A 12214-nucleotide genomic window follows, 5' to 3' on the forward strand; every position below is an offset into this window, starting at 1 on the left:
ACCATCAATCAGGAATCATCTGATCAGAATTAGTTAAGCAATGTGCCTGACAGACCCCTGTCGTCCCCTGAAGAAAAGCAAGTTTGCAGTAAGCAACCTGCTTTTTTTTGCCTAGTAGAACTTTCTTGCTCCTGCTTCCTTCTGCCTCTAAAAGTCTTTCAAGGTCCGTTCTATCTGCTCGACAGGATGCTGCTCAGTTCAGGAATCACTGAACAGAGCCAATTAGATCTGTAAAAGGTACTCAACTGAATTTTGTTTAACATCCATAAGAAAGTCTCTGCAAACATTTGCTATAGTTTCTGAGGTCTCATCCGGAAGGAATTTTACTTGCAACAGCCTTAGAAGCAATCCTTTTTCATAAGAAAAATATTTCACAAGGGAAGGGATTTGTCCTTCCCAGCTGCCTATTGGGCGGCCCCTCTCGGAGATGAAACCCCACACCTTGTTAGGGAACCACTGACCGAAACTGCCCGCCTTGGCCAAGCACGATAATAACTGCTTGCATGAGTTGTCTCATGACAGGAGGTCCTGATAAACAACACGGTGCTTGCGGGAGAATTCAGGAGGGGCCAAAACGAGGGAGGAGACGCCAGTCGGTAATACGTTCTGCCAACCTCCCACAAATCCTCATGCTAGAATCCACCTTGGCGGAGAGATGCGTGCACCGCCAGGAAGGACCCTGAGTCAGACCAAATATGGCAACAAGCAAGATGCTTGGCCAGAAACAACCCGGAAACTAACCCCATCACCATAAACCTTGAGACTGCGAGCCACGTGGCGGAGCCGTTCTCCTGGGTTCCCTCACCCTGCTGCTCTCCGCCGGGGCGCCCCCTCCCAACAAAGTCTCTTGCTTTGTCAGCACATGTGTCTCCTTGGACAATTCATTTCTGAGTGTTAGACCTCACTCTCGGGCCCTGGAAGGGGACCCCTTCCAGTAACAACTTGAGTTTACTCAAGGCTCAGAGGTGCCCTGCAGTAAAAATTATTTAAAAACCCACACCCCCAGCACCACAAATGTCTGACTAACATTGAGCCAGGGTTTCATTTTGGGGCAGAGGACAGGTTCCAGCCACTGTCAGCCGCACGGTGGCCTGTGAGTCACTTCCACTCCCCTGGGCCCTGTGATTCTCATCTAATACCGATGACCACACCCTCCTCTTCCAGAGGTTGGGGGATGAGCTGCCAAAACCTGGGCTCTGGAGACAGAGGAAAGCGGGCTCATTGACAGGGAGGGAAGTTGCCCATGTTCTCGCTGCTCTGCCCGGACGTGGGATTCTCCCATTGTCTGAGCAGCGCTGGGTCTCGCTGCCTTTGCTCGCTCAGAGAGAAGGGTGGAGGACAGGGGGCTGCCGGACTTTGACACTGGACTGGCCAAGTGCACCGAGGGAAGGATGACGAGAGGGGCAGGTGTCGACTATGACCGTCCCTCTTGCCTGATCTGGGACCCTGAAGGGTGGCTGACGTCCCTCTTCTTTTGTGAACTCATAAACACAGAGGGGCTGTAAGTAGGAGATTTTCTGATGGGTTTTCTCTCTCCTTAAGGAATACCTCCTTCTGGAAAGGATTATACACACTTCCTTTCAGCCAGAAAATGATCATCAGTCTGCTCATCTCCTTTCCTCTCCTGAGCAGGGAGAGAATCAGGGCGTCTCAGAGCAGTTTCTTCCCCCATCCAGCCTCTGATTCTCCCCATCTCAAAGCAGGGTGGATGGTGTAAGATATCCAAAGTCAAATTCGGGGAGGCGGGTTTATCCCCTCCTCCTCCTTAGCCTTTCCCAGTCTAATCACTTGCCACGTGCCGCTGGCCAGCCTGCCTTTGACATCTCTCCCCAGGCCCTCCTTTCCTCTAACTACCCTCCCGCAGCTTCCTCCCTGGTCCCTCTGAGTCCAGGCTCTCCCCAAAGGCACCCTCCTGTCCCGAGGCCTCTCCCTCTCCATCACAGCCCGAGCTCTGTCTTCAGAGTACCGATCACCACTTGAAGTCGTCTCCTTGAATACCGTCTCTTCCCGCTCGACTGTAGGCTCCACCAGCTCAAGGACCTTGGCAGGTGTATTTGGTTCATCGGGATCCTTTGTGCAGCATGATGCATGTCATATAGCAATGTGCTCAAGAAATGCCTGCTGAATATTTCTCGAAGGAAAGGAAGGGTGAATGTATGGAAGAGAAGAAGGGTAAGTGGATGGGTGAGTAGTAAATGAATGGATGGATAAAGGGTGAATGGATGGAGGGGTGGATAGACAAGTATATGGAGGGGTGGATGGAGGGATGGATAGATAAGTGAAAGAATGGATGGATGAGTGTCTGCCTGAAAGTGTGAATAGATGTGTGAAAGAGTAGATGGCTGGGTGAAAGGTTGAAGGGATGGGTGGGTGGGAGAAAAAAAAATGAGCTAAATTTTTCCAAAAGGAACTTCTTTTGCAGACACTCAACCCTCCAAGCTCCAATGAAACAATTTATTGCTAAAACATAGTGGTGCCAACCGCAGTGTCCTTACTGAGAGGACCAGCCCAACCCCCGTCTGTGAATTGGGGGTCTTCTCCGTCCAAAATGCCAGTGGCTGGCGGGAGACAACGGCTGAAGGGAGGGATGGTTGAAGGAGGGAGTTCACAGTATCTGAGCCTAACTTCCGGGTTCCCTGAGGCTGATCTAGACGGATGATCTAAAGAAGGGGCAGGAATGCACATTTGAGGGATCTTTCTAGAAGCTTGTCTGTGATTCTACAGCAGGCCTTGAGTCACATGTCTTCTTTTTTTTTTTTCTATTTCAAACTGCAGGCTGAAAGTTCTAGAAGACGATAAAAATGGCTGTCAGTGTCATTCATTCAAAGAGCACCCTTTAAGCCCCTACTGTGTGATAGGGACGCGAGATACCACCACGAACAAGAGGGACAAGAAGACTTTGCTGGGCTTACAATGTGGAGGAGAAGCGTGGAGACACGACAGATTAAACACATGCTTCCCTCCAGAAGGCGACAAGGGGAGGCCTCGGCATCTGAGAGGCAGTGATGAGAAGGAGCCGGTCATGCAAAAACGAAGGGCAGGGACCTCCCTGGTGGCGCAGTGGTTAAGAAACCGCCTGCCAATGCTGGGGACACGGGTTCGAGCCCTGGTCTGGGAAGATCCCACATGCCACGGAGCAACTAAGCCCGTGCGCCACAACTACTGAGCCTGTGCTCTAGAGCCCACGTGCCACAACTACTGAGCCCACGTGCCACAACTACTGAAGCCCGTGCGCCTAGAGCTTGTGCTCCGCAACAAGAGAAGTCACCACAATGAGAAGCCCACGCACCGCAAGGAAGAGTAGCCCCCGCTCACCGCAACTAGAGAAAGCCCGCGCACAGCAATGAAGACCCAACGCAGCCAAAAATAATAAATAAATAAATAAATAAATTAATTAAAAAAGGGGAAAATCGTCACAGACCATGCGAATGGCAAGTGCAAAGGTCCTGAGGTAGGACTGAGCTTGGCCTGGCCTAGAATCTGAGGGGTGGTTGGGCGCTCGGGCCAAGGCAGAGGCAAGATGATCCTCAAGTTACTCCAAAGTCCCTGGGCTCCGTAAGGAGCATCTCTTCATTAAGTTCCTAACCAAGGGACAAACTTGGCACTGAGTAAGTGGTCGCCAGAGAGTGAGCTGTAATGATCCTGAAAGGGGCCGTTCGGTCTTTAGCTTTTAAATTTGCATGGTACTGAGGGTGGGGGACAGGGAGGTACTGTAAGACAGGCCAGCACTGACGGGAAGGCTGGACTCACCCACTCGGTAAATATGGGTGGAATATTCATGAGCCAGGCTAGTGATGTGAGTGGGAAACACAGAGATGCAGAAACAGACGTGACCCGGCCCTCCCCGCCAGCAGGTGAGCACACTCTGGGGGGCCAGGGCAGAGGCAGAGCCCCGGAGGAGAGGGCTAGGGGAGACTTCGCAACCGCCTGGAGGGGCAGGGCTGGGGCAGAGAGGGGTGTGGGAGGGCCCAGAGGTCTCTCAGGACAGCTGGGGGTTGGGGGGACAGAGACTGGGAGGGCGGCAAGCTGGGTGGAGGTCACGCCTTCACTTTTGGAGAGTGCCTGTGATTGAGGCAGGGAGCCTGCTAGGTTACTGAACAAACAAACAAACAAACAAACAACGTCGCATTTTTGGAGCGCTCTGCACCCAGGCACTGTGTGAAGAGCTGGACACACATGTTATCTCGTGGTTTCAGCTCTGGGATGTCAGTTGCAGGGCTGAAGAAGCACCTGTCGTCAAGGTGCCAATGGAAGAAGACCACTGTGGGAGACAGGCTGCCACCCACAAGGATGCTCCTCAAGACGCACGTGGGCCTGCTTCCTCGGCCGTGGCACTGCTGATAGCAGGGTAGCCTGTGTGTCGCACGACAGGGAGGAGCATCCCCGGCCTCGACCCCTGAGATGCCAGCGGCACCTCTCCCCAGGCGTGACCACCAAAAATGTCTTCAGACGCTGCCAAGTGGCCCCCGGGGGAACACTGCCTCTGTCTGAGAACCGCCGAGTTGGACAGACACTGAGCTTTGAATCCAGACAGACATGTGAGAGAAATGGCAACCCCACGGACAGGGGAGGGCCTTGGGGAAGCTTCTCCTCAGAACCCATCCATGCCGCCTCGCCAAAATGAACCGTCAAGTGAACGGAGTTTATAATTTTGACCTTCCACAGATTCCTGTACGCTCTCACTCAGTGCTAAGGGGAGTGTAAAGGAGTGAGTACAGCCCCCAGACAGAGCAATCTGCCTTCAAGAGAAATCCATCCTCAGGCCTGTGTGCACACGGGTGTTCAAGGTGTTTTGTCTGGAAAACAAAACCCTGGCAAAGCAAGCAAACACCCAGCCACTGGCGTTATAAAGAGCATCCTTCACCTCCACCATGGAAGAGCTGCAAGACTGTGGGGGAAGGAACCAAACAGTATGAATTGCCCTTCCCCATTATCCCAAGGAATGGCCATATGGGCTCAGTGGAACAGCAACGAAAAAGGACCAATACAGCCCCTTTTATAAAGATGTGGAATGTTTTGTCAATGTGTTCGTCCACGCGTTGTACTGTGTGGCCTTTCTAGTTCCTGGGCGTTAGCTCCCCTACTTCCCGTATGTGTGTGCTTACTGTAGTCAAACATTAGAGTACACACACACACACAAGCAAGGTGAGGCACTGGACACAGAGCCAGGGGTTTTGGTGGGGGAGAGGTGGGGTTTTGAGGGGGGGGACCCAAAGGAAAGCAGAGACTGCAGGTGGATGGGTAGAGGGATGGAGGGATGAGAAAAGGGACAGAGAAAGACAGAGAGAGACTGACAACATCTCGGTGCTAACTTCCAGGCCCCGAATCCAGTCACACCTAAAGCTTCCCCCTCGGCATATTCTAGTGACAAGGGCCAATCGACTGCTCTTTTCCTTAAAGCCAGTTTGAGTTGAGTTCCTGCTACTTGTGCTACTTGTGATGCCCGGGGGCTGGAAGGTTCAAGAATCCTGTGGAAAAAGGCAGCAGCTCACTGGGAAGTTGGCCCCCGGAGTAAAAACATCAAATGGCATCGGTGGAAACAGCGGTGGGAGCTGGGGAGAGGGTTAAGCCTCACGAACTCTTCCCACTGGGACGCACCTAGGGTACCACCTGGAGGTCCAAGGGGTCGTAGGCCGACACCCGCAGATCCTGCAGCAGGGCTTTCAGATTGTTCCTCAGGGCGGTGTAGGGCGGCTTCTCCTCGTACTTGAGGGCCATCACCACCTTCAGGTACTCCTGCAGGGTCTCTGTGGTCAAGACACGGGAGGAGCCTGAGAGGGGTACCCAACCCAGAGCCTGAGGGGCTCTGCCTAGAGGGTCTCAGCCGTGGTGCCCATTCGCTCAGTGCTCCCTCTGTGCCCGGCACTGCCACGACCACTTAAGATTTAAATTGTTCGTTTTGGAAAACATCAAACATAAGCAACAGGAGAGCGGTGCCATGAACAGCAGCGCACCCGTCACCCAGTCTCATCAGCTGTCAACTCATGCCCATCTGGCTTCATCAAAACCCCTACCCCTTCCCCCTCCTGTATTGTTTTAAAGCAAATCCAGGCTGACTATACGATTTTATCTCTAACTGTTTGGTGGGTATCTCTAAATGGGAGCCAGCAAGCTTTTACTGTAAAGTGCCAGAGAATAAATATTTTTGGCTTTGTACGCCGGGAATCTCTGTGGCCAGGACCCAATTCAGCTGTTCTCCCACAAAAGGCCCATGGAAGGCAGGAAGCCAATGGGCGTAGCTATGCACCAAGACTACTTTATGTATGGACTCTGCAGCTTGAACTTCAGACAGGTTTCACGTGTCACAAAGTGTTCTTTTCTTGACTTTTTTCCCCAGCCATTTCAAAATGTAAAACAATTCTTAGGGGAATTCCCTTGCAGTCCTGTGGTTATGACTCCGCGCTTCCACTGCAGGGGGCACGGGTTGGATCCCTGGTCAGGGAACTAAGATCCCGCAAGTCAGTGTATGCGGCCAAAAAACCCCCACAAAAACTTAGTTCAGTGGCTTACAAAACCAGGCTGGCTGCCCCAGGGACGGAGTTTAAAAGATAGAGGCTGGGGCTTCCCTGGTGGCGCAGTGGTTGAGATTCTGCCTGCCGATGCAGGGGACACGGGTTTGTGCCCCGGTCTGGGAGGATCCCACATGCCGCGGAGCGGCTGGGCCCGTGAGCCATGGCCACAGGGCCTGCGCGTCCGGAGCCTGTGCTCCTCAACGGGAGAGGCCAGAATAGTGAGAGGCCCGCATACCGCAAAAAAAAAAAAAAAGATAGAGGCTGTTTTAAAAGATAAAGCCTTTTTGTTGTTTGTTTTCCCTAAATAGCACAATGCCATTATTACACTTTTTAGAAGTGCCAATTATGAAACCAATAATCGTAATAGCTCCCACTTGAGCAATGTCTGTCTCAGGCTGGCTCTGAGCACGTTTAATAAGGGCTGCAGCAGAAACTAAGGCAGTAACCCTGGGCCCAGTTCTACACTGAATTCTCGGGACAAACCTCGGGAGGTGAGGGCTATTATTGGCCCCATTTTACACGTGGGGAAGCGGAGGCTCAGAGAGGCTGGTAAACCTGGGGCTGAACTTCCTTCTGGCCCGGCCCACCCCAAGCCCGGCCCCACCAGCCCCACTGGCGCCACCAGCTCCACTTCCCTGTAACTGGCTTAGAATCAGCAAAACTGCAATAAACTAACCGTGGGGCTCCTTGGTTTTTTTTTGTTTTTTGTTTTTTTGGCCATGCTGGCGGGCGCCGCTTGCATAATCTCAGTTCCCCAACCAGGGATTGAACCTGGCTGGGCCCTCGGCAGTAAAAGCCTGGCATCCTAACCACTAGACCACCAGGGAACTGCCAATGGGGCTCATTCTTACGGAGCAAGAGCCCGAGGCTGGAGGGGAGAGTGACTTGAGCAGCAGAGACATGATCTGAATCCAGGGATTTCAGGTAATTTAAAAATGAGTCCTTACAGAGCTGGAGGGGATAAACTATCCTTTTCCGGCTGTCTTTCTGCCTCATGTTTGGAGAGCAATATAGACTTCGTATAGCAGGGACACTGGAAAAAAACCACTCCCCCAAACAAAACAAAAACAGCCTCAATCTCCAGTAATAGGGATTGGCTTTAAAAACGATGGTTATCAGCAAAAAGTCTACAAATAATAAATTCTGGAAAGGGTGTGGAGAAAAGGGAACCCTCCTACACTGTTGGTGGGAATGTAAAGTGGTGCAGCCACTATGGAGAACAGTATGGAGGTTCCTCAGAAAACTAAAAATAGAGCTACCATGTGAACCAGCAATCCCACTTCTGGGCATATATCTGGAGAAACCTCTAATTCAAAGTCATACACACACCCCAGTATCCATAGCATCACTAAAGTAGGCAAGACAGGGGAGCAACGTAAATGACCATTGACAGATGAATGAATAAAGAAGACGTGGCATATATATATATACAATGGAATATTACTCAGCCAAAAAAAGAATGAGACAATGCCATTTGCAGCAACATGGATTATCAAACTAAGTGAAGTAAGCCAGACAGAGAAAGACAAATATCATATGATATTGCTTATATGTGGAATCTAAAAATAAACAAAAAAACAAATGAAATGGTAAACAAAACAGAAATAGAGATATAATTAGAAATACATTTTATAATATAAAATATAAATATAAGATGTATTTCTAATTATAACCCATTACTCACATACATATATATGAGTATAAATATGTATCACTGAAGATATGGCATTTCCTTAACTTCTGTAAGGCATTCATATTTTTTGTCTGTTTTTTAATTTTTTTTTTTTTTTTTTTTGCGGTACGCGGGCCTCTCACTGTTGTGGCCTCTCCTGTTGCGGAGCACAGGCTCCGGACACGCAGGCTCAGCGGCCATGGCTCACAGGCCCAGCTGCTCTGCGGCATGTGGGATCTTCTCGGACCGGGGCACAAACCCACGTCCCCTGCATCGGCAGGCGGACTCTCAACCACTGCGCCACCAGAGAAGCCCTGTTTTTTAATTTTTAAAAATCCTGTTTTTGACCTGTTAAACGGATTTCAGGACTAATGAGTCAGAACTGTAGTTTTAACTGACATTAAGTGTATTATACCACAATTAAAGAGAAATACTCATAAACTTCTACAAGTATTGACACAGAAATCTCTAAGGTGTCATCTTAAATGAAAAAGTACATCAGAGACCAATATACGTAATATGATTCCATTAAAAACCCCCACACATTATGTGTGTGTGGTTGCATGTGTGTGTGTGTTGCTGTTATTATTGTTCAGACACACTTCTGAAATTTGGGGGAAGATTTCTGTTTTTCTACAAGGGGCACAAATACATGTGTGATTTGGAAAACTCAAAGAAGGAAAATAGAAGGGTGTAAAGAGAGGCATCCCTGGGATGCACCTGAGCCCCGGTCCCTCCATGGCCCCCGCCTGCTCCCTCCCCTTGGGACATACCTGAGGTATTGATCCAGCAACTGCACTGTCCCACGAGGCCTTCTGGGTGGTCAAGAAACCTGAGAGAACAGAGGTACATGTGAAAGGCCTTTTAGGGAAGGAGAGCAACCTTCTGAAACAGGATGTCTGGTAGATGTGCCCTAGTTCTCATTATTCACGGTAGTTATGCCTTGGACACTGAAGGAGCGAATTCTGAGCTAGGAGTTTACCAGAAGCACAGCTTCCAATCGCAACATTTTTACCAGCTGATCAATACATCACCTGGTTTTACCTGTGTGCCTAAAGACATCTTATTTAATATAATGTTGATTCATTCACATGGATCTCTTGTCCAACAGCACTATAGTTCACACCTGAAGGATGCTCATCTCACACACGTATTTCCTTGCGCTTAGCACTTCATCACTATGCTTGGGGCCATTTTAAACAGCAAAATCCCCCCCCCAAAAGCATAAAAGTATGGAAAATGTGGCACTAAGCAGACCACATGAAGGACACTTGTGAGCTGAAACAAGAAGGCAGAGTGTCGCCTTGTTCAGCCTCGGCTAGGATCACGTGCATCGGGCCACTCAATTTTCTCCACTCTGCGTGTCTGAGAATGACTTTGAAAGCCATTCAAAGTATTGATTTTGGGGTTACAAATACATTTCAGTGAAGAGGTCAATTCACAAACACAGAATCTGTGAACAATGAGGATCAACTATCTATCTGTCTATCCACACACATATTTGTATACATATACATGTATAAATACACAGACACACACACAGACACACACACACACACCCTCTTGGACCACTCAAGAAAAATTAAAGTTGGGGGGGAGGGATAAACTAGGAGGTTGGGATTAACATATACACACTACTATATATAAAATAGATAACCAACAAGGACCTACTGTATAGCACAGGAAACTCTACTCAATATTTTGTAATCATCTATAAGGGAAAAGAATCTGAAATAGAATATATATATTTTCACATATATATTCATGCATATCCATATACATATAACTGAATTACTGTGCTGTATAATGAAACTAACATGCTGGGGACTTTCCTGGTGGCACAGTGGTTAAGAACCCGCCTGCCAATGCAGGAGACACGGGTTTGATCCCTGGTCCGGGAAGATCCCACATGCCGGGGAGTAACTAAGCCCATGAGCCACAACTATTGAGCCTGCGCTCTAGAGCCTGTGAGCCATGACAGCTGAGCCCTCGTGCCACAACTACTGAAGCCCGCGTGCCTAGAGTCCATGCTCCGCGACAAGAGAAGTCACCGCAATGAGAAGCCCGCACACCGCAACGAGGAGTAGCCCTGCTCTCTGCAACTAGAAAAAGCCCGCATGCGGCCACAAAGACCCAACGCGGTCAAAAATAAATAAATAAAATAAAATTATTTAAAAAAACCTAACATGCTATTGTAAACCTACCTCAATTAAAAAAAAAAAGCAAGAAAGAGAAATGAAAGTTCATCCACTTCCTTGGCTCCATCCTCAGAGTCCTGGCCTCTTGTATCTTCCTCTGGCCTGGACCACTGGGCTGGCTCCCCACTGTCCACCCAGGCTTGGGGTGCTGTCCTCCCCTTCCCCGCCCCACAGCCCACAAGTCCCCAAGCCCCACCCTCCTGCTCCCCAGCACTCTCTGCCCCATCCCCCACTCTGTCCATGGCTCTAAGCCCAGCTCAGGCCTCACCCTTTCTCCCTGGACCCCAGCCTCCTCCCCAGCTTTCCATGCACCGCCTCCCACAGCCCCAGAGAGTCTTTCTATGCCCAGAGTGGACCCTGCCCCTCCCTGATCGCAGCCCTCCTGTGGTTCCCCAGTGCCCTGTTGGGAAACCTCTGGCAGCAAAGCCACCAGCCCCTGTGGCTTTGCCTCCCTGACTTCCTCCCTCCATCTCATACTCCAGTCACACCAAACTCCTTCTAGCCCAACCAGGTCACACATCCACCCACATCCCCTGGCCTCTGTACATATGGCTCCTCTGCCTTTGGCAGCCTTTCCCCACCTTGACCCCCAGTGAGTGGCTGCTCTCCCTTCTGGACATTGCTTGAGGGCTGGTCCCCTGGAAGCTTCCCCTGGACCCCTGCAGGTGGAGGAAACGGATCCCTGCCGAGTGTCTGCACACCCTGCGCATAGGTCCACGGATCCCCTACAGCAACTTTCATATGTGCACAAGGAGGGCTGGGTCTGACCCTTGTCTCTCTCCAGCAGCCTCAGGATGTACGTGGTAAATGACAGAGAGAGCGAGCGAGTGAGGGCAGAAAAGGGCTGTGCCAGTCTCAGGACACTAAATGGTGTGAGCAATTCTCCCATCACAGGCTGTCACTGTGTTCGTGGGACCTCCCCGCCCAGGGGCAGCCTTCAGAGCAGGGACCAACTCTGACCGGAGTGTGTGCTTTCCCTGCTGGGGGCCTTGCACAACAGAAAGCCATGGGGAATCAAATTGCCTCTCCTCTTTCTTTTATTCATTCATTCTGTCATGAGCTAGAACTTAAAAAAAATGAATATATATTTGCTAAGTGAATGGAAGAAAGCCACGCACACCAGTAAGACGTCGGAGAGGACAGGTTAGGGCTCCAGAAAACGTGCATGTGGCAACACTGCCCCCTTGTGGGCCCTTTGGTTACTGCCTCAAGTCAACCGACAGAGGCTGGGCTGGGGGTGTCTAGAATGAGTCCCACATCACCACTGATGCTCCCTGTGGAGCATCTTCATGTTCCCCGCCCTCCCTCTGTGATCGTGGCTGGGATCTGGGGTTCTGGAAGGAACTCTTACTTATTCTGAAGTCACTGATATGAAAGTGTTTACTAAGACTTATTTACTCTGTGTCCGACTTGGCAAGGGCAGAGCCTCTTAGTGAAGCACGTCACAGTCACATTTGTTTAACTCCTATTAAGGGGAAGGTGGGAGAGAGGTGAAAAGGGAGATAGGACTCTTCTTAGGAGTTAGAGGAGGTAGGGGGAGGGAGGATCCAACCCAGTGGAGCCTCAGGAAGCAGGTTCAGAATGTACGAATGAACGAACAGGGAGTTCACCCATGTGACATGCTGCCTACCCAGAAATCCTGCCTCCCCTTTGTCTGCCTGGGAAGCTCCTCGGCAGACCGAGTCAGGCGTCTCTTGGGTAAGGGCTCCCAGGGGCCCGAGGCCAGGTCACGTGCCTCCCCTCTGCTCCCAAAATGCCCCGGGGCTGCCTCCACCCTCACAGGCACCGCTCACCTCCTGCCCGCGTGTCTCCTCCCGGCCTGGGAACCTCCA

General features: G+C 50.6%; 1 protein-coding gene across 4 annotated transcripts in view; it reads right to left on the minus strand.

The window, feature by feature from the left end:
* Window positions 1-2435: 2435 nt before the first annotated feature.
* VRK3 (VRK serine/threonine kinase 3) overlaps window positions 2436-12214 on the minus strand; it is a 43717-nt gene continuing 33938 nt past the window's right edge. For 2 of the 4 annotated variants that reach the window (XM_081215732.1, XM_081215731.1), the window contains 3 exons: window positions 8958-9016; window positions 5611-5747; window positions 2436-2785 (listed from right to left, as the gene is read on the minus strand). In XM_081215732.1, the coding sequence (XP_081071858.1) occupies window positions 2765-2785; window positions 5611-5747; window positions 8958-9016 (217 nt within the window). In that variant the 3' untranslated portion in view covers window positions 2436-2764. Of the gene's footprint in view, window positions 2786-5598; window positions 5748-8957; window positions 9017-12214 lie in introns of all 4 variants that reach the window. The other 2 variants (XM_081215733.1, XM_081215734.1) reach the window with 2 other exon arrangements.

Source organism: Mesoplodon bidens (assembly GCF_964165515.1).
Source record: "Mesoplodon bidens genome assembly, chromosome: 18".
Classification (NCBI taxonomy): Eukaryota; Metazoa; Chordata; class Mammalia; order Artiodactyla; family Ziphiidae; genus Mesoplodon; species Mesoplodon bidens.